Genomic DNA, 22284 nt, shown 5'->3' on the forward strand with positions numbered 1-22284 from the left:
GAAATCCCTGCCTTTTGCATTCAAATTTTTTATTTTAAGGTTTTAAAGGAAACATTTAATCAAACAAAGTTTAATATAATGAAATACTACTACGATGTATACATTTTCAATTTATTTGAATATTTTTAGATATAGCTTACCCTTACGAAAATGAACCATGGTTTTATTATAGTAAAAGTGTAGTGGTTTTTTGGCATATTGATTAGCATTTGTATAACCACAGTTTTACTACTTTTTTGGTTTTATTTGTAGTAAAACCGTGGTTAATTTTCGTAAGGGTAAATGTACAATAATACATAATAAGAACATAAACAACAAAAAATTTTTTTGTGGAATTCATTATTTAGATTTTTATAAGGGGAACTCTTCTTATTAAAGTGAATAAAGGCATGTCGGAACCTTGTGTTGAAGACGGTGTTTCCTGAAGGCTTTGTTGTCATTTGCCTGGATACGGTGCTTGTGCTTCATCCTGCGGTGCTGCAGCGCTAACAGAAAATCCCGTCGACATCACATTAAAAGTGTGCTGATGGACGAGAGCGCAGAGCTGGCTGTCTCTATAACGCAGATTGTCCAGCGGCTCAAGGGGACTCATTTACACTCTCAGCTGGAGAAACAGGCTAAAGTGAGTAGCTTCAGCTGAGCTAACTGACTGCAGAGTGTGCAACGCGAAATACGGTCACTGACTGCAGCATATATATACTGCCTGCTTGCGTTTGCGGTTGTGTTTCATTGCAGAAGTGTGTCTTTTTCTCTAGGAATGTTTGCACAAACCCGAAATTAAACTGGACACGCTGAAAGATGATGTGAGAAGATTGTTAAAGGCATCAGGTATTACATGTCTGTCAGATGCAGAATACAATTTTAAATGAAATATCAAGCATTTATCTTTTATTTAAAATAAAACCAAATTCTTGGTACTTTTTGTAAACTAGCCTACTGTTCAGAAGTTTGGGGTCAGTAAGTGTTTCTTTATTTAAAAAAGATCATAGTACTTTCATTTAGCAGGGATTCATTACATTGATCAAAAGTGTCAGTAAAGACATATTGTTTCAAAATATTTTGTATTTTTATTTCTATTTCTATTAATATAAAAAAAATTCAAATAAATGCTGTTATTTTGAACTTTCTATTCATCAAAGAGTGAAAAATGTATCCCGTTTTTTAAAATAAAAATATTAAGCATCACAACTGATTTCGGCATTGTTGATAATATTAAGAAATGTTTCTTGAATAGCAAACCGCATATTAGAATGATTTTTGAAGGATCACGTGACAGAAGCCTGGAGTAATGACTGCTGAAAAGTTAGCTTTGCCATCACAGGGATAAATCATATTTTAAAATATATATAAAAACAGAATTTTTGTATATATATATATATAAGAAAAATCTACCAAGTGATGAATTGCTCAAGTGATAAATGTGTTCCCTATGTGTTATTCTTGTAGTGTCATTGATCCTTTCATTCTTGTAGGTTGGGAGAGAAAATTAGAAAATGCAGTTTACAGGGAATTACACATGTAAGTAATACAGTATATTGTGGATATAAGATGATATATTTTTTCTAATGCAGTCCATTAATTACATTGACTGTTTTCTTCTACTTGTATTTTTAATTTAATTTTTTTAAATTTTATTCTTGTATTACTATACTGAGCAATAAAAATGATGACATGAGATTTAGACAAGATGATCTCTCTCTCTCTCTCTCTCTCTCACTCTCTCTCTCTCTCTCACACACACACACACTCTCTCTCTCTCTCTCTCTCACACACACACTCTCTCACTCTCTCACACACACACACACACACTCTCTCACTCTCTCTCACACACACACACACACACACACACACACACAGTACATTGTGTGTGTGTGTGTTCATTCAAGTACATTGAAAGTCTCTAGAGTGTTTGTTCCTCCAGTTTTAGTGTTTATACAGTTTTATGACAGGAACTCCTTTTGGCCAAATGTGAAAATGACAAGAGACAGAATTACTTTATTAAGGTTAAAATGGTCCAGGTCCAAATACAAGACAGGACTGACAGGAGTGTCTGAGGTACAATGCAAATTACTTTTACAGAGTGTAGCCTATAAAATAGTTTGAGCTGGACATTGTTACAGATGAGAAAAAAGCAATAAAATATATACATATATCTTTAAATGTATGACCCCTTGTTTGAAAATGGTTAATTTGACCCCTTGTTTGAAAAAAAGTTGTTTTGTAGATACACGTTCTCTGTTTGTCATTTTTGGTGACGTGTTTATCCTAAAATGAGTGTTTTAAGTTAATAGGACTGAGGAAAGACTGAAGGGACTGAAAGGAAGAAGCTTCATAAAGTTTGATAATGGAGTATGGTGCCTTGATGCCTCGGTGTGTTATAGTACAGGTGTCCCTGCTAAATGTCATTGTGTAGACGTTAATGTGAAGGTCTGGTGTATGTCAGAGTTTTGAGAGTGGGAGGAGCCAATATATGAATACAACAGAGTGCAACAGTGGTTCCAGAAGTAAAAATCTCTTCATTTTCTTCATAGCAGAATTAACAAAAACATTTAAAGGCAGATCTACTCTCTGCTGTGTGGTTGGTAAACAATGGTATATTCTTATATGCTTTATATGCTTTATGCTTTATGTGTGTGTTTGTGTGGTGTAGTCTGCTTCCCCCTGGGCACCCTAGAGCACCTCCTGAACACACCAAAGAGCCCTTGGAATATATGCGCAAAGCCCAGGTACACACTCTTTCTCTTACATCTGTATATTTATTATTCTGACTATTTTTAGTCTTTATATCTTTCTTTGCTTATACTTCGCATACAGTGGCATCAAACAGTATTTGGACACTTTTGAACTCTTACTGTAAGTCACACTTTAAGTTTCCGAATATCATTGCATAAGTAACAAAAGGTTATGTTGCATTTGACTCTGCAGGCAAATGACAAATTGCATTTTCTCAGAACAAACTCAATTTTTCTGAGCCGTTACTTTTAATCAACGGGTGGCAAGGTGACTTGAGTGGATGTACTGAACTGTATGAAGTCAATTCTCCTCAAGTTCACAAAGGTGTCCTAGCAGAGTAATTACAGATGTAGTTAACCACATTAACTATGAACATGGTCTGGTTGTCAACATTTTGCTTCAGTAAATATAAAATACCGTTGAAAATGTTTGGTTCAGTAAGAAGTCTATGCTCAGCAAGGCTGCATTTATTTAATCAAAAATACAGTAAAAACAATAACATTGTGAAATATTATTGCAGTTAAAAATGACAGTTTTCTATTTTAATATATTTTAAAATGTAATTTATAGCTGTAGTGGCAAAGCTGAATTTTTCGGCGACCATAAATGCAGTATTCAGTGTCACATGATCCTTCAGAAATCCTTCTAATTTGCTGCTTCATTTCTTATTGCTGAAAGCAGTTGTGCTGCTTAATGCTTTTGTGGGTATGTTTTATTTCAGGATTTTTTCATTTAATTTTTTTTTTTTTAAATAGAAATCTTTTGTAACGTTATAAATGTCTAATGCATCTTCGTAAAAAATCTTACTGACTCTCAAATCTTGAGTCATCATTTGTAACGTAAATCTAACAAACTTGTTTTGATGAGATGTTTTGCTTGAAAATTATGTTTGTGCTATTTTCTTGACAATAGATTTCACATGTTTTATATTTTGATATATTTTGCAAAGATATTCATACATTAAGTGTGGTGTAAGTGTCCAAATACATTTTGGAGCCATGCACATAGATGACTGATTGTTTGTCTTGTGTGTGTTTGTTGTAGGTGAACTGGGAGAAGAGGATTCTGAAGAGTTTGAACAGTATGTGCACTGAGTTGGGAATCCCACTGGCATGGAAGGTATCATCATGTATGTACAATGAGTCATTTACATGTGCATTTGAGCAATTAAACTGTTTTTTTTCTGTTTTATAGCGGCCGGTCCCAGAGCAGAAAGAGCTGGCAAATAAATGGAACGAGATGGGAACTGATGAACCAGGTAATGCAGACACTCACAATCTGTGCTTACACTCTTACGTGTTCAAGGTTGCATCTCAATGTGTGTGTGTGTGTGTGTGTGTGTGTTCATACATTGCAGAATGTTTACACACAGATGTTTGGCTCACACACAGAAGCCCCGAGCAGTATAACAGCTCCATAACAATGCTATCAGTTTGCAGTGTATATGATAACATTCACCACTTTCTGCATGACACTGGCATAAACAGCCCTTCTTGTGAAACCAGAGCATGTCCAGATGCCCGGACCACATCCCAATTACTAAAGCTAATGATTAGTTTATTTCTTGCATTCTTCCTTCTGCTTGCACTTCGTTGTTTCTCTTGTTCTTGTTCTGTCTTTCTTACAATTTTAGCATGACTTTGAAAACATACAGTAACATTGCCAGACTTACCCCCTTTTTTTTCCATGATAGAGGATTACTTTCTCTCAAAATTATAATTTGGTCATTATTTATAGGACCCATTCACATTTGGTTAGTTAACATGTCCCCCCCCTTTGGATCACAAAAGTAGATATTTATATATTATTATTAGTTTATTATTTTTTTCATTCAATGAAAGTGTATGGTATGGTGGCCGAGAGAGCTCACCGTGCTGCAAATGAAAAAAGAAAAGAAAAAACACCAGCAAATTAAGAAAACATCTTCATCAGTTTGACAACACATGCGCTGCAAATACTCACAACACAACCAAATACAGAAACGCACTGCAAAGACTCACAACACAATTATAAACAGAAACACGCTGCAAATACGCACAGACCACATCGGGTTTGGGGATTTTTGTATGTCCAAAACATACACACAAAGTATCATAAAATCATATACAACTTGCAATATTATAATAGCTCTCTGTGAAATTTCTTTAGAGAGAAATTGGAAAGTTGTTATTTATTGAAACAAGTAGTAATTCTCAAGCATTGTATTCTCTTTGTGTGTGTGTGTGTGTATATATATATACACACATATACAGTGGTGTAAAAAAGTGTTGGCCCACTTTAATGTTTCAGATCATCAAACTAATTTAAATATTGCACAAAGATAATGCAAGTAAATACAAAATGCAGTTTTTAAATGATGATTTCATTTATTAAGGGAAAAAAGCTGTCCAAACCTACGTGGCCCTACGTGAAAAATTAATTGCCCCCTCCTGTTAAATCATGAAAGAACTGCAATTAACCACATTATTTTAGAAAGCTGAGTTAAATTTCACACACCTAGGCCTGATTACTGCCAGACCTGTTGAATCAAGAAATCACTTAAATAGAACCTGTCTGACAAAGTGAAGCATGCTTAAAGAGCAACACATTGTATTCTCTTTGTGTGTGTGTGTGTGTGTATATATATATACACACATATACAGTGGTGTAAAAAGTGTTGGCCCACTTTAATGTTTCAGATCATCAAACTAATTTAAATATTGCACAAAGATAATGCAAGTAAATACAAAATGCAGTTTTTAAATGATGATTTCATTTATTAAGGGAAAAAAGCTGTCCAAACAAAAATTAGTTTGAGGATCTGAATCTTTTAAGTGTGACAAATATGCAAAAAAGTAAACAGGAAGGGGGCCAACACTTTTTCACACCACTGTGTATATATATATATATATATATTTAGTATACTTATATTTTTGTGTACGTATTTTTTTTTTCCTGAGTTTTAAAAACTGACAACATTTTTCAGCCATTTCTTATCAATATTAATCACTGTGGCTATGAAATGAGATCATACACGCAGTAAGAATACAGAGGTAACAGTAAGTTAAGGCTACCATTACTTCTAGAGCTGTTATCTCTGCTGTATTATAAATACCACGTCAACAGAATGTCTTTGGCATGATTGAAGGGTTAAGATTGAGAGAATTTCATCATCATGTTTGCATCTTTTTCACTTTCCTCCACTCAACCATGTTCTATTGCTCTCTTGTTTTCAATTACACTAATTGGTAGGCTATTATAATATACAAGTTTGGAAGCACTCAGATCTGTGTTTTTTTTATTGCAGACCTAAGCAAATTCAGGCCTGTCTATGCACCCAAAGATTTCCTTGAGGTGGGTCTCGCTTACATAATCAAATCAGTTTATTGAAAACATCCGGTCCAAATGAGAAAGATAGACCTGGATATGAAGCAGCTGATTGGATTCCCTCAGGAAATGTTCGGCTAAATTACTCTGAGTGAGAATTGACTGAGATGTTGTTTTGATGGCACCACAAGAGCCACTGTGTTTACACTTATGAATAGTTGTCTATATATAGTTGGCATATTCAGCTGGGATAAGAGGGGTTTGTAGAAAATGTTATCAAAGGTTGTAGCATTTATCATGTCTATTACTTTTTACTATACATACATATTCTTATTTAGGTAAGATGGAACATAACACTTCTTGTTGTGTAGGTGTTGGTTGGTTTAAGAAACCCAAATAATGAGCGCAGTGAAGATCTCACAGTCAGAAGCCACTGGGGATTAATCCAGGTTTCCCTCAATGTCCGTGACATTCCTCAAATGGTGAGGCTCCCTCTTTTTATTTCACTTCGTTCTATTTTTATGTCAAGACACAAACAATTTGCATTGCGACAGCTGATAATTATCTGAAACAATTTCTCTAAACAAATTAGAGTAATCAAGAGTTAGAGAAAAATCTAAGTGATTGTGGAAACTATCTTGGTGCTCACTGCTGTGAAAAAGAAATGTTTTTATGAAGTTTGACATGCTGAATAGGAAAATCATGATTTTTTGTGTAACATTAACATTGATAAAACAAATATGTTTAAATACAACAACAAATGTAACAAATACAAAAACAAGTTGTATCACAAATACAACTTGTACAAGCTAATCTGTTATTACTCATGCATAAAAATTACATGGTACATGCATAATACTGAGCTAACAAAAGTTAAAAGGGGTCATATGATGCTGCTAAAAAGAACATTATTTGGTGTAATGAAATGTTTATGCGGTTTAAGGTTAAAAAAACACATTATTTTCCACATACTGTACATTATTGTTTTTCCTCTATGCCCCGCCTTTCTGAAACGTGTCGATTTTTAGAGTTAGCAAAAGTATATGCTGGATGATTTTTGTCTTTTATGACTTGTCCCACAATCTTCTGGAATGTTCCAGAAAGCACTAGAATATTACAAAATGTTACAGAAACTACAGAATGTTTCTATCCTTGCAAAAGAACAATACCCCAAAATTAGTACAAACGTATCTAGTACAATAATAATTGACACCACAGAATCGCAGAACCATAAAAATATAAGTGAAACAAATTTTTGTTAAATTGTGTAATTTATCAAACCTCACATTGCCACCCACTTTTTAAAACGGCTGTTGACTGATGTAAAATAAAATTCCTTTTAACCCACATCTATTGGTAGGGATCAGATAGATTAATACTTGTGACCAATTATTTGTATTTGTTACAGAGGGAAATGTATCCAGAACTAGGTCTTACTTATGGACAGCTTGGTATAGATGATCACACTCATGTTCCTCCAGGTAAATATTTACACATTTCGTCCATAACATGATCATGGAGTAATGGAATTACATGGGTTGAGCTCCACTACTGCCAGATCCCAGAGTCCTTCCACACTAGTTCAAATAGTTGTAGGGTGTTCCTCCTGGTTTTGATAAGTAACAAAGGAGGCTTTTCTCCTACTGACACGTCACAAGTCAACAGAAGCTTCACCTACTGTATGCCACCTGCTCGTGATGTTTTGACCCTCTAAACTCTGTATGTAGTGTGTTTATGTATTGTATTGAATGCTACCAAATATTGGTGTTGTATGCTCTGTATGCACTCTCACTTCTTTTCTATCTCTCTGCTTGTTCAACACAGATTTGTTTGAGAGTGAGCACATTCACATTGGAAAAAAAGGTAAAAATAAACTCTTTTTGTCGTTATCATGACACAAATGCTTGTTTAAATACTGCTTTATCACTGGTCTTGTGGAGAATATTTGTTTAATATTTGCCATTCCATTTCCCCTCAAATAAAATACAGTCTGGTCCAATTTTGAAGGCAGCATTGCTGTTTCCTCCACTGCCTGTGATATCCCATGATGCTATGCTTTCAAAAGAACAGAATGGTGTCACTTTATTTTTCAATTGAATGAAATTATAATTGTGTTTATAATGAGGAAAATGCAGTTACACTAACACCATTTTGTTTCTGAAAAAAAATTAATACTTTGAATCATCAAGGAAGTATGCATAAACTTGATCAAAACTGACAGTAAAAACATTTTTGTAATATTACAAAAGATTTCCATTTCAAATAAATGCTGTTCTTTTGAGCTTTCTATTGATTAAGAAATCCTGAAAATAATAAAAATATAAAAATATTAAGCAACCCAACTGTTTTCAACATCGCTAATAATAAGAATTGTAACCTAAGCACTAAATCGGCATATTAGAATGATTTCTGAAGAAACTGAAGACGGGTTTCTTCAGTTTTGCCATCACAGGTATGTGCTGATACATTTTGAAACATATTAAGATAGAAAAGTTATTTTAAATTGTAATAATATTTCACAATATTTATATTTTAATGTATTTTTGATGAAATAAATGCAGCCTTGGTGAGCACAAGATATCTCTTTCAAAAAACATTAAAAAGTCCTAAACATGAACAGTAGTGTAAGTTACTAAATATTTGCTTGGTTTTCTCTAAAGTGTTCCAGATCATTAGACATTATATTACGGGTTTCCTTAGGATGCACCTTCATATACAGAAAACTGCCTGTTTAGTCAGTGACAGAATTGACACCAAGGCAACTGCTTTAAGCTTTAGACACATCCAGAAAGTGTCTCTTTAAATGGCTAAGAGCCTCTCAAAAATGTTTACTAAAACGTGTGAGGGTCCCACTCCTGTTTATCTGCATTTCTGTAGTGGTGAGTGAGCAAGACAGTGCAGCGGCGCAGCAGTACAGCAGACAGGGCTGCCCCACCGGCCTCAGGGCCCAGCTATGGTCTCTCATCCTGAATACGACTAATGATCCTGAGGTAATGATCCAGAGGTAACCTTGGTGAGCACAAGCGACTGACTTCTTTCAAAAACATAAAAAATGTTACCGACCCCATTCTTTTGAACAGTAGTGTATATATCCTTTTTTCCCTCCCTTTTATACACGCACAGTCATGCACAGATCTTCAAACATATATAAAACTACAGTACCATAAATATTTATGTAGATTTAAACAACTGAAACTATTTGTATATCTTAATTGACATTTATGGCAGTTGTGAATGTGCCAGAACCGACCTTTTATGGATATTTATTTGTACTTATCATACACATTCATGGCCGAAATGTTCCATATGCTGTGAAAATTACAGCTTCAGAGTAAAAGTAATGAAAGAGTAACATTTTTCTTGTGAGGGTTAATAAAAATGAAATAAGATGCAAACATTTTTTACAGTAGGATTTTGGTACTGGCTCAATTTGACATCAGAATGAAGGATGTTCGGTTGATGTGAAAGCGATTCTCGCTGTTGCGTGCCAGAAAGCCATGTTTGAGTTTGCTTTATAAGGTGGTTTGGCAGCCAATGTATAATTTTAATACTTTTTATAGCATAATGCCTTTCAAAATGTGAAAAGACATCTGAAATTGTACTCTTGATACAGATCAAGCAGTCCAATCAAGTGTGAAAACATTCTTAAATACGTAATCCTTCTTAATACAATTAGCTTTGAGCTGCTTGTGGGGCAGAAATGACAGAGCAGGTACCCGCTGCGATTTATTAATTTTTTTCCCTCCTTGGCCCTCTAATAGCTACCATTTTCAGATGTGAAGTAATGTCGCCCAGCTGGCTGATGGTCCTTGGGCCTTCATTAAAGCAGTGAAACAGCATCTGGAGAATGTACTTTCTCTATGTGTTAATAAGAAGACAAACACCCGGCGTGGGGCAAGTAGAGTAATCCCTTACTTTTTGAGCTAGTGCTGTAGATGTGGAGCCAGTGGAATGACAGCGGGGAAGAGGTTTAAATGTTTCAGGTGGAACAGTTGTGTAACTGCTGATAAAGCAGCTGTCTGGATGACAGGGAACCAGCTCACATGCCTATCCTCCCAGAAAAATGGGGAAAATTCTCCTGTCCCTCCAGTCTTTTAGAAAGACTCATGATTGGAGCCTGTCTTAGGGCATATATGTTTAATATGAGGGGATAAGCAAAGTTAATTATGATAAAGTTAGTTTGCACGTATAAGAACCTCCTGGGATGACTTAAATGCAGAAAAATTTAATGTTTTTGACTGCAGAGTCTCTTTATGAACAGTAGGGTACAACGGGGCTAAACCAGATGGCACAAAAACGTTGAGTAACACTTTCCAAAACATCTGCTTATCAAGATTCACGTGTTTATTTGTCTGATCCTTGCTTGACGCGATGTTGTAGATTTAAGTAGCAAATGAGAATCGCTAAAATAATTTTTTTGAGACAAAGGTCTTCTTTATGATTTTCAGTTTTGTTTAAGATAATTAAAGCAACAGTTTTTAAATAATGAAAAAATATGTAAAAGTATGGTATTTGGGGTAAAAAGTGCCCCTGCTGTTGGGGCTAAAGGCGCTCCGTAATTAACATGATAATTAATAGATGGCTGACTTTTCCATTTCTTGATATGACATGGTTAGATTCAGATGGTAAATATCATATATTATGTTGGGTGTCCATATTAGAGATAATCCCCACTTTTAGAATGAAACCATCATATTTAAAAACATGATATTAATCATATCATATAATAAAATATAATTTGTTGTTACGTCTGTAAATATATATTCAATTATTATTGGATCTCCTTCAATACTTTCAGAATCTTATTAAAATGATTTTGTTTCTGTATTTTAAAATATATTTTTATATTAACAGGTTTTAATGACAGTATATTTATTGAACAAAAATGAATTCTTTTATTTTTCAAAATAAGCAGAAAATAGTACAAACTTAGCTAAAGTGACTGTTTTGAACAAGTATTAACTTAGACATTACTTAAAAAACATTATTTTAGCTGAAGTATTTGTATCAATACCATGTGCCTTTTACCCCGTGTGTGGGGTAAAGGCCCCCCTTGCCACCTCATACATTTATACGATTTTTAAACAAAATAAACAACTTGAATGATTTATTTTCACACAAAATCTGTTGCTCCATTAATGCTCAATACAACGTATATATTTTTTCTGCAACTATACATTTTACGCGCAGTGAATAGCACATTTTTTCTTAAGGTGGGCCTTTAGCTCCATTGTACCCTATTATTTTGAATAATTCAACTCATAATATAGTAACTAATGTAACTATATTTACTATATGTGTTTTTTATGTCACATTAATTTTATCTCTGACAGTGAGGTTATTAATGAAAAGGGCATTTAGTTATAAAAAATATCTTACTACTAAAAAAAATAATATATAAATAAAAAACAGAGCATAACATCTAATCAAAGATGATTTAAATCTGGTTCTAATATGCAGTGATTTGTTCCAGCACAGCCTTTTGTGACATTTAATTTTTGACTCCGCAATCTTATTAATATGCTTCTTACAATAGCAGTTTAATTCGTTAATTGGTTAGTATAATTAACTTAGCTGTAATGACTGGGGATAGTTTGATCTACGTATAGGTGCTTCTTTCTCCATTATGTACTGGTTAATTCAATTCAGCTGACTGAGATAAATTCACTGTGTCAATTCTTTTGTTTTTATATCATTAAACAGGACATAACACATTATGAACAGCTGAAGGCTAGAGTTATAAACCATGACCTGCTGGTGGACAACCTAATATATAAGGTACATTTACAGTGCAGTTTATTTGATGGAAATTGTTTTGTATACACCATTTGTTCTATTGAAATTTCCTTAATAGGTTTTGACCAATAGAGTAAGAGTTCTGAAAGGCCCATCACATTTTCCTTATATGCTTAAAGGGGTCATATGATGCGATTTCAAGTTTTCCTTTCTCTTTGGAGTGTTACAAGCTGTTTGTGAATAGATACAGTGGGTACGGAAAATATTCAGACCCCCTTACATTTTTCACTCTTTGTTATATTGCAGCCATTTGCTAAAATCATTTTTTCCGTACCCACTGTACCTCACTTTTCAGAACGATGAGCTTTGTAAAAATCAATGCGTTTCAAAAACAATAATGTACAGTACGTGGAAAATAATGTTTTTTGAACCTTAAACCACATAAACACATTTCATCACACCAAATACACAAAATAATGACCCCTTTAACTGATAAACAGATAAAATGGGAAGAGGATTGAATTGTTTTTGTTTGCAATGCTATTATATATATATTTGAAGAGTGTCCCGTTTTTGTACCCCTAGTGCACCTGTGTCCGATTAAAATGCCTGATTCCTTTTCTTCTCAGGATGTGAAGCTGACTGCAAGTAATGACGATTACTACTTTGTGTTTGAGGACTATTTATATCAAGTGAGTGAATGCATGTTGCTCTGTGTAACACATTTACAATGCAACCTTTCAATCAGCTGATTACAAATGAGAATTCTCACAGAGTCATAAAAAAAAGCTTTGATAATCAAAGAAGGAGAACAATTTCCCAAGTTATTTTGGACTTGATGTTGATAGAGGACTTTGTACACATATATGACTGTAGACTAAATTATCGTGAGAATGTTACCCATGCAAACCCATGCTCTTTGACATGTACCTAAAACAAGATAGATAAAGATAGGACTGTTGTGTATTCTCACAGATAGTCCTCTCTAAATAGACTTCTCTATTCATGGGGAATTCATGAGTCATTTTTTTTTATTATAGGAGCTTTAATACATTTCCACTGCTTGATATTCAATTTCACCACAAAAATATCTAATCAACTTTAATTTGATTAGTTTAATTTTTTCCCTATAAAATATTTAAAAAATAATTGGCCTTATATATGAGGCCTTTTTTAGGGAAGAATACACTCCTTCTAGCTTAGTTTCATAAATTATTCTGAAAAAATGCATAACAATTATGTCTGAAAAGCAAGACATTTGAGGGAGATTTTTAAAGTTGCGGTTCACTTCTGTTCCTTCAGCTGGTATCCTTTGGACAACCATCAATGTGCCTCTTTGCTTCTGTCCTGAAACTCTTTGTGTCTGAGTTTTCTCTGAAATATTCAACAGAATTGGCCAGAGGATTTGGGCCTCACAAGCACATTGTGTTGTCACTATGGAACGGTAATATGAGTTGCAGGTGTGCGGTGATAAAGGTTGCTTGTGAATACTGGTTTAGTGTGAACTCTTTGGGTAGTTCAAGAATTTCAGACGCCGTGTGGTCATGATATGGTGATTAGAGACGTGAATTTTATGAAAAGTAGTGTGAAAAGGTTCATAATTTCTAATACAGTCCAAAAGCGGCTCTTGATGGTGTATTAGCAAGAGTAAACAGAAATTCAAACTCTAAAGGTTCTCTGTTTTTTTTTTTAGAGCGCTTCAACTGACATTGCTTTATTGTATTATAATACAATATATAATGTTATATTTTTGAAGAAAATATAAGTAGTATTTGGCTGAGCAAAATTTGCAACCACAATGCTAGGGTGTTGTGAGAGGTTGCCAGGGTGTTTCTGTGTGGTTTCTAAGGTATTCTTAGTTTGCAATACCAAAACATATTCCTAAATATGAAAAATTGACTGTGTTGGTGTCACGTTATGCTGCCGGAAGGAACACGGAGCCGTGGATAATTGAAAGAGTCTTTAATAGTATCCAACACAGAGGGTAAATCCAACACAGGAAACAGGAGGTAGACACACATCACTGGTAGAACCGACCAATACAGACTGGGGCTAAGTACACAGGATAATGAGGAACTAATTGAGGGGACTAAGGAGACACACCTGGAATCAAATGAACACAATTAACATGAGGAGAAACTGGGTCACGGGGAGCAAAACACACACAGTCAGTCCAGAACCCTGACATATCGCCCCCCTCCCGAAAGGTGCGTCCTCGCACCGTAGAACAGAGGGGGGGTAATGGGTGGGAGCTCAGGAGGAGGATGGACACCCGGGAGGGGGCCGGCAGACAGAGACCAGGGAGGCGACAAAGGAGGGAGGAGACAGGAGGGGCCCGGAGCAGGAAGAGCACAGCAGGACCCAGGCCACAGCCGTAATGTCGACCCACGGTGAAGCCGACGGAGGGAGCCATGGAGGAGGAATGGCTGCCGACTCCAGGGGGATGACCAACGGCGGCGGAGCAGGGGGTGGAGGAGCCCGAGGTGGAGACGGAGAGCCAACGAGCCAGGAGGATGCCGAGGATACGGGGGGCCAGGGTGGAGCCGAGGGCTCTGGCGACCGAGGCGGAGATCCGGAGATCCGCGGCTGAGCCGGAGCGACTGAGGACCAAGGTGGAGCTGACGGGAGGAAGGAGCCCGACGGAGCGACTAGGTGCAGCCGGAGGAGTAAAGTCCTGAGGCGATGGCGTGTCGACTCCCGACCAAGGCAGAGCCGGAAGGACGTGGGAGCCCGGTGGAGCTGGTAGATCGACGGTGGAGGCAAGGGAGCTAGGAGCCGAGGTGGAGCCGCTGGGTCAATGGGCCGAGGCGGAGTCCGAGCCTCGTAGGTTGGAGGCGGAGGTGAGGGATACTCCGACCACGGTGACGCTGGAGGATAGCAGGCCTGTGGAGCTCGCATTGTATTGATGGTGGGCTGAGGGCGAGCAGAGGGGCTGCCAGATGACAGCGGTGGAGGAGGCAGGAGCTGGCGGGTGGGTGGGCTTTCGTGAGCCTCCGGGCTCTCAGGGCTGCCCTCCGGGCTCAAAGCCCATTCCTGGCTGGACTTGGGGACTGAGTCTCTCTCATGGCTGGACTGGGAAACGGGACAGGAGACGACGGAGGGCAGCAGGGACGAAGGAGAGAGTAGAGGGGGCAAATCGGCTTCCAGCTCAGTTTCCCAGTCAATAAGGTCCCCCTTGAAGTCCAGCAGTTCCAGATGCATCAGTTCACCCTCAGCCGTGGTGCAGTGGGCGGAGCTCCACTTCGCGCTCTCACCGTCCACGGCTTGCTCCCTCGCGGTGGGCACTGTCGCTGGCTCTCGCACCTGGTCTTACGGGTTAAGCTCTACGTCCGGGGCGATCCTCTGTTCAGTTGCTCGGCTTTGCGCTGGCTCGTTGATCGTGGCGGGAAATCAACGGTGGGCTCGGGCTGATGCTCCGCATTGCAGGGAGATGGTGGGCTGGGCTCTGGTTTGGGAGTGGTACTGGTGGTGAACGGCGTCAGAACGGACGATGAGCGGGGAGCCGTTTCTCGCCAGAATCCACTCCACAAAGGCGGTGAAATCTGCTCGAGGACCATCCTCGGATGACGGCGCTCTGCACGCAATGTTTAAACTGGCGTCGTAAAACGCACAGAGCGCGTATGGTCCTCGAGCGATCTCTCCCCCTGCTCCAGCAGGAGGAGGAGATATTCCGGGTGAAGGAGGGCATCCATGAGGGTACACAACGTAAAACTGTATTTGGTCGGTTCTTCTGTCATGTTACGCTGCCGGAAGGAACACGGAGCCGTGGATAATCGAAAGAGTCTTTAATAGTATCCAACACCGAGGGTAAATCCAACACAGGGAACAGGAGGTAGACACAGGTACATCACTGGTAGAACCGACCAACACAGACTGGGGCCAAGTACATAGGATAATGAGGAACTAATCGAGGGGACTAAGGAGACACACCTGGAATCAAATTAGCACAATTAACACGAGGAGAAACTGGGTCACGGGGAGCAAAACACACACAGCCAGTACAGAACCCTGACAGTTGGAGCTTGAAATAAATATTTCTATGTTCTTTATCACTGTGTTGTGTTTGTTTCCTTTTTCTGTTCAGAATATAACTGAGCCTTTTATGTCTCCTTTGTAAAAGCTTAACGGGGCATAAATAGTCCTCATTTGAGATGAGCTCACAAAGTAGTTAACTGACAACTACTAAATATTTTATAACTACCTGAATTAATCATGAATTATAGTAGGAATACCTGTTAATAAAGCATTTATTAACACTATTACTATATGTCTAAATAATAAGATACATAAATGTACATTTTAAATAGTTTATTAATCATTTACTTACACATTCTAAATGATCTTACGAACCACTGTCAGCTCCTAAATAACTGGTTTATAGATAATGTAATAATTTAGAAATGATAAATTGATCATTAATACAATTATTAAACGCATTATAGATATGCTTATAAATCAAGAATAAAACATTTATAACTGTACTTATAAACTGCTTACTAATGTCTATTAATGTAGGGATAATGCTTTTATAAATTATGAATTAATTGTTTACTAATGTTTGTTTACTAATTGGAACTAATGATGCATAGTGTGCAGTTATTATAAAGTGTTACCAAAGTTTTATTGATGGATTTTATGTCATAGAATAAAACATGAAAATATCTTGAGCTTGTGATAACCACAGCGATTAAAAAAACCCCACTGATTTCAGGACAACTGAACCGGAATTGCTAAAATGCTAACTCATTTACGGGGTTTGGTCTACAAAAATACATCATCCCTGCATCACTCTATTTGTCCATTGTTTTTCTCCACAGGTCTTGCTGTGTTTTTCTCGAGACACTGCAGTCCTAGAGCATTTCAGCTACAACAGCGCTACACCACCTAAATCTTGCATCCAAAGTAATGTGTTTGAATGTTTATCTTTGTTGATATAATATCTTCCGTAGCTTCTTTTCAGTCTATGAAATTTCTATTTCTCAGACAAGTCTGGCTCAGAGCAGTGTGCTATGGTTTACCCCCCGAATGGTGAGAAAGCAGCGTTTATAATACAGTATTTGCATGACAGCATGTCCCAGAGTGCACCTTATTAGTCTTCATTTGTTGACTTCTCTGAAATTTGTCTGAAATCAGTGGCAGTGCATTGCGGTTTCACAAAACTCTTTTGTAATACCCATAATCAGTGTAACAGAATATGACCTCTCTGTCCCATAGGTGTCATCCCATTTCATGGCTTCTCAATGTATGGTGAGTATGAAGAATAAAGCACACAGTTTAAAAAAAGTCAAATCTATTTTGTAAACAAGCATCTATCTGTATCCTGTGCTGCAGTTGCTCCACTGTGTTTCTTATATAATGAGCCGTCGAAGCTGTACAGAGTGTTTAGAGAGATGTATATTCGCTACCTCTTCAGACTACACTCTATCTCCTCACATCCATCTGTAAGTATCTGTGTGCGTGTGTGATGTAACATGATTGATTGCCTTTGTCAGTTTGCTTATGATGATGGCTGTTTCTGAGCTTATCAAACCTGTGTGTGTGTGTGTGTTAGGGTATAGTGTCTTTGTGCTTGCAGTTTGAGAGATTACTGCAGACTCATCTTCCCCAGCTTTTCTACCATCTACGAGAGATTGGAGCCCAGCCGTGAGTTCACAATGCAGATTACTCAGTCTCTTTTTTTTAAAATAAAAAATATGAAAATTTGTCTTTATTCTTGTTTATTGATTATTTGTCATTTATTAAATAGTAATGTTGCTCCTAGACATAGTGGTAACAGCATCTATATAATTCTTTTTGACAATTGATGATTCTAATTTGGTTCTGAGCCCATATCCTTAACAATTATACTATCTTTAGATTGATAAAATATATAGGATATTGTTCTAAACCCCCAATCTTAACTATTAAAGGTCTGTGCAAAACTTTCCAAAAGTTGATGATTTCAACCTGCTGGATGATAAGACCAAAGCAATATTAAGGGACCACCAGAACCACCACAAGAGGCTAAGAACCACCCAGAACACCTTAACAACTGCACATGATTAAAACCACCTAGAACATCACAGAGCAATGGGCTAAAAACCTCCCAAAACCTCTTAGCAGTTGCTAAGCAACATGCTAAAACACCTTAGTAAATTAGTAACCTAACTTCATAGCAACAGGCAAAAGACCACCCAGGAGCACCTTAGCAAATTCATAGCAATGTGCTAAAAGAAAAACCCACCTGTAATAGCAATGGGCTGAAAACCAGGAAAAAAACATACAAGCTATTGCTACTTTAGTTTCCTGATGAAACGCTTGGAACAACTTAGTAACTGTGTTTTTCGGAAAATATTAAAATCTAGTTGATATTTTAAATGTAATTTATTATTATTATTATTAAGCTACTTTAGTTTTCAACTGAAGTTATCATGTCACTTAAGTGTAAGTGTGACATTGTAACAGTGCAGCTCCATCTAGTGGCTGAATTATGCACAAGTCTCACACCTCAACATTTGTAAAAAAGCAAATAACAGAATTTTTGAATAAAGGTTTAGGTCTATAACGCGTGTGTGTTTTGGGGAGTGTTTCTGAGTATGTGTGTGTGTGTGTGTGTGTGTGTGTGTCTTCTTTAGGTTGCGTATTGCCTTTAAGTGGATAGTCCGAGCCTTCTCAGGATACCTGTCCACTGACCAGCTCCTATTGTTATGGGACCGTATCCTAGGATATGATTCCTTGGAGATAGTAGCAGGTAGATGGATATTTCCTAATGTCTAACCTTTTGCCTACTATTGTGAACATGAAACATATAATTTTATTGTCACTTCACTGTTTCAAATCACTTGTTGAATACAGTTTGATGTCAGGAATTTAATAGATAAATAGTTAATCACTGTGTTTAGGAGGTGTTAAACTGTTTTTAATTTACCTTCATTTTGAAAATGTGACCTCTATGTTAGGGGACTCTTAAATAAAAGGGTCAGTCAGTTATATGGCATACACCCAATTTCCTGGATGATGACTATTTGTCTGTCCCTCTTTTTCAGTCCTGGCTGCTGCTGTCTTTGCCTTCCGAGCTGAAAACCTAATGGAAGTGACGTCACTGGCATCAGCTGAGGTTGTTACTTGTTTGTTTGTGTGTGTGTGTGTGTGTGTGTGTGTGTGTGTGTAAGGAATACAAAAATAGTGTCTTCACTTACAGCCAACACAAGTAACCCAGTCCACCCAAAGCACATGCTTCAAAATTGCTGCGATAACCAATTTTAAAAGTGGACCAAGTCCCCCACACCCCAGCTCTATAATGTTCAGACGATGTGATGTCAAATGTGATAGGAATTTTAGCATGACAGTTAACTGTCGACGCTGTATATATCCTTCTGTGCCTTTGTATGCGTAACCGTTTATAACTCATTACGTAAAACAATATTTAGTACAAGTTAAGCTCAGTAGGAAGCATTTGTGGCATGATGTTGATTACCACAAAATAATTTCTGATTATCCTTCATTTTCTTTTTTTTATGTATATATAAACACAAAAATCTGGGTTACCGTGAGGCACTTACAATGGAAGTGAATAGGGACAATCTGTAAATGTAAAAATACTTTCCATATAAACAGTATAGATATAAACAATATGTGTTAACATGATTTTTGTAAGGAATTGCTTACTAATCTTTCTGTGTGAAGTTACATTCAATTTGACATCTTTGTTGCCATTACAACGTAACGCGATAAACTGCAAACCTTAAAACAATTTTGTGTAAGGTTGAAGATTCCCCTTCACTTTCATTGAATAAATCTGTACACAGTAACCAAGATTATAGTTTTTTTTAATTTTTTTTTTTAAATCTTGCATATTAACGTTTTAATATGCAAAAGCCCGACATGTTTTAATTGGGAATGAATTTCTACATGTTTAACTTTTATGAAAGCATCCTGTTCTTTTTAAGAGGTCTGCACTGTCGGATGCAACTGCTTGATTGACAGCTGTAGTAAAAGTGCATCTGATCTGCTTTCATTAATTCTAGCTGTAACCCGCAGTGACGCACGGGCCTGGGCCCCAAGACGCTGTGAAGATGCTGCTGGACAGTATCTGCTTGCTTATGTACCACCTGGTCCCTACAGGACAAAGTATCATAACACGTTGTATTTTTAGCACCCAGGCCTGGTTATGAAACATTAGAGGAGATGTGCTAACCTGATAGGGGCCTCTAAATTTATTTGCTTCCAATTCCATAAGGACTGAAGCTTGAGAACACTTGATTCCTTCTGAAGGCCCCCGCCCAAACGGCTCCTGTGAGGCAGATGCACTCTTAGCACCTTTCAAGCTTTTGAATCACATCATTGCGGGCCAGCAGACTCCATTTGGTGAAACTGGATTGATGGTTATGTGTCTTTGTAGTTTGGCTAAAGGTGTGGTCACATCAGCAAATTTTCTCATGCAAAAAACAAAAACATAAAAAGGTAATTATCCATTGTCAACAGCATTGTTAGTTTCAAACCAAGCAGCTTTCTGTCGGTGAGTGCGGCAAATTTGCATGACCAACTTGCACATAACAGAAAACTGCATGCTGAACTTTTGCCAAACGTGACCGCAGCTTAAGTATCAGGTGTTTTTAATTTCCAGGCAATCTGAATGGATTCCTCTATTGTGAATATTTACCAAAATGGGCAACACTAGCTTAAAGGGATAGTTCACCCAAAAATGAAAATTTCATGTTTATCTGCTTACCCCCAAGGCTTCCAAGATGTCAGTGACTTTGTTTCTTCAGTAGAACACAAACGAAGATTTTTTAACACAAACCGTTGCAGTCGGTTTGTGTTTTTTTTTAATAAAAAAACGATATAAATACTGTTCAGTTTCTTGCACAGACTGATCGTTTTGTGCCTTTGCACATCAATGTATCATCACGAGCCGCAGGGTTTAATTTGTTTTTGTTTGTTTATGTTTTTTTTTTTACTCTCAAAGCCATGATTCCCATTCACCTCCATTATAAGACTGACAGACTGCAATGGTTTGTGTTAAAAATCTTCGTTTGTGTTCTACTGAAGAAACAAAGTCGCCTACATCTTGGATGCCCTGGGGGTAAGCAGATAAACAGATCATTTTTGGGTGAACTATCCCTTTAAATCCACAGCCGTGCTTGTATAATACATGGTCAGAAAGAGACGTCGTTTTTGCATCTTCAATTATTTTCTTCTTGCAGGCTGTTCTTGCTGACCTCTCAACCCTGAAGGTGATGCCCTTGCTGCAGATCTTCCTCTTCGCCACCTCCGTCTGAGAAGCCAGCGGTGTATTTGTCTGTTTTGGTGACTGGATGTTCACCAATTTTCACAGTTAAATACCAGGACAGTTTTAAAAATAAATACATAAATGAAATAAATTAATGCTCTGTTCCATTATAATGAGGTTCATTCTGTAGAATATTTGATATGTTAAAGAGATAGTTCACCCAAAAATTAAAATTCTGTCATTAATTACTCACCCTCATGTTGTTCATGTTCATCTTCGGAACACAAATTAAGATATTTTTGATGAAATCTGAGAGCTGTCTGACCCTGCATAGACAGCAACGCAACTGAAATGTTCCCAAGTCCAGAGACGTACACTGTAAAAAATGATTGTGATTTAAAGAGTAAAAGACTATAAAAATGCTACAGTAAAAACCTGTTAACTGGTTAACAGTAAGTTTCCATACTATATTTGGTGAATAAATGTAATTACAGTTAATGTAATTTTACAGTAAAATACTGTTAAAAATACGGTTTTTGGAAGTGAAAAAGAAAAAGTCATTGTATAATTTACAGTGACAAACCGTAAATTGACACTCCCAGAATTCCTTGCATGACATATTTGATGTTTTTTTGTTGAAATAACATGTTTCTTCTTAGTTTTTTCTTATCAGTTGTGTAGGGTTTAATCTTACTAATGTTGTTAAATGAATGTTTATTCACCGAATATAGTATGGAAACTATATTCCGAAGATGAACGGAGGTCTTACGGGTTTGAAACGACATGAGGGTGAGTAATTAATGACAGGATTTTCATTTTTGGGTTAACTTAACCCTTTAATGGTAGAATTTGTACTGTAGTTTAAGTTTTAAAGATTCCCTGATAAGGTCTTGTAAGGATCTCATAGTGGAAGTCTTGGAATGATAATAGATGCCATCTAGGATACTCTGGTTAGCTCTTTGGCTTAGTGCCAGTGAATCTGGATGAGAACACTTATCAAACTATGAACATAAGTGTAATTTCCATGTATAACAGCAGCAGCACTGATGGAGATGCATATTTGCATAATGACTGTTTTGTGTGACTTAATAAACTCCGATCTCATTACACTCCCTGAGATCACCAAAATGTTATTGATTGAGTTGAAAAGAGAAATGCAGGTAATTTTGAAGTCAAACACCAAATGAATTGTGTTCTTTTCTCTGTATCGTCTGTGTTTTGAGATCGGGGGCACTTTACACATCTCTGCATGTGCAATAATGTAACATGCAAATTGCAATTAAGATAATGTTCATTAT

At 37.0% G+C, this 22284-nt stretch overlaps 1 protein-coding gene across 3 annotated transcripts; it reads left to right on the plus strand.

The window, feature by feature from the left end:
* Nucleotides 1-422: 422 nt before the first annotated feature.
* LOC107549732 (TBC1 domain family member 19-like) lies at nt 423-21235 on the plus strand. Of its 3 annotated transcripts, none has more exons than XM_016230908.1 (21): nt 423-622; nt 756-828; nt 1473-1518; nt 2651-2726; nt 3778-3852; nt 3928-3991; nt 6020-6066; nt 6411-6521; nt 7448-7520; nt 7864-7902; nt 8917-9029; nt 11743-11817; nt 12405-12467; nt 16593-16677; nt 16759-16803; nt 16990-17022; nt 17107-17216; nt 17327-17418; nt 18390-18505; nt 18801-18871; nt 20961-21235. In XM_016230908.1, the coding sequence occupies exons 1-21, from the start codon at nt 527-529 to the stop codon at nt 21033-21035; spliced, it is 1578 nt and encodes a 525-aa protein (XP_016086394.1). In that variant the 5' UTR covers nt 423-526; the 3' UTR covers nt 21036-21235. The 3 variants fall into 3 exon arrangements, with proteins under 3 accessions (XP_016086394.1, XP_016086395.1, XP_016086396.1); XM_016230909.1 differs by having other exon boundaries at nt 17351-17418; XM_016230910.1 differs by lacking the exons at nt 18390-18505; nt 18801-18871; nt 20961-21235 and adding an exon at nt 17685-18000.
* Nucleotides 21236-22284: the final 1049 nt, after the last annotated feature.

The sequence above is a fragment of the Sinocyclocheilus grahami genome, unplaced genomic scaffold (assembly GCF_001515645.1).
Source record: "Sinocyclocheilus grahami isolate Dianchi unplaced genomic scaffold, SAMN03320097.WGS_v1.1 scaffold379.1, whole genome shotgun sequence".
Taxonomy (NCBI): domain Eukaryota; kingdom Metazoa; phylum Chordata; class Actinopteri; order Cypriniformes; family Cyprinidae; genus Sinocyclocheilus; species Sinocyclocheilus grahami.

Bases quoted from the DNA above. Each gene is read 5' to 3' on its own strand.
- LOC107549732 (XM_016230908.1), top strand. From the start codon at position 527: ATGGACGAGAGCGCAGAGCTGGCTGTCTCTATAACGCAGATTGTCCAG. The intron at 623-755 runs GTGAGTAGCTTC...CTTTTTCTCTAG, and splicing joins AGCTGGAGAAACAGGCTAAA to GAATGTTTGCACAAACCCGA. The intron at 17,023-17,106 runs GTGAGTATGAAG...CCTGTGCTGCAG, and splicing joins TCATGGCTTCTCAATGTATG to TTGCTCCACTGTGTTTCTTA.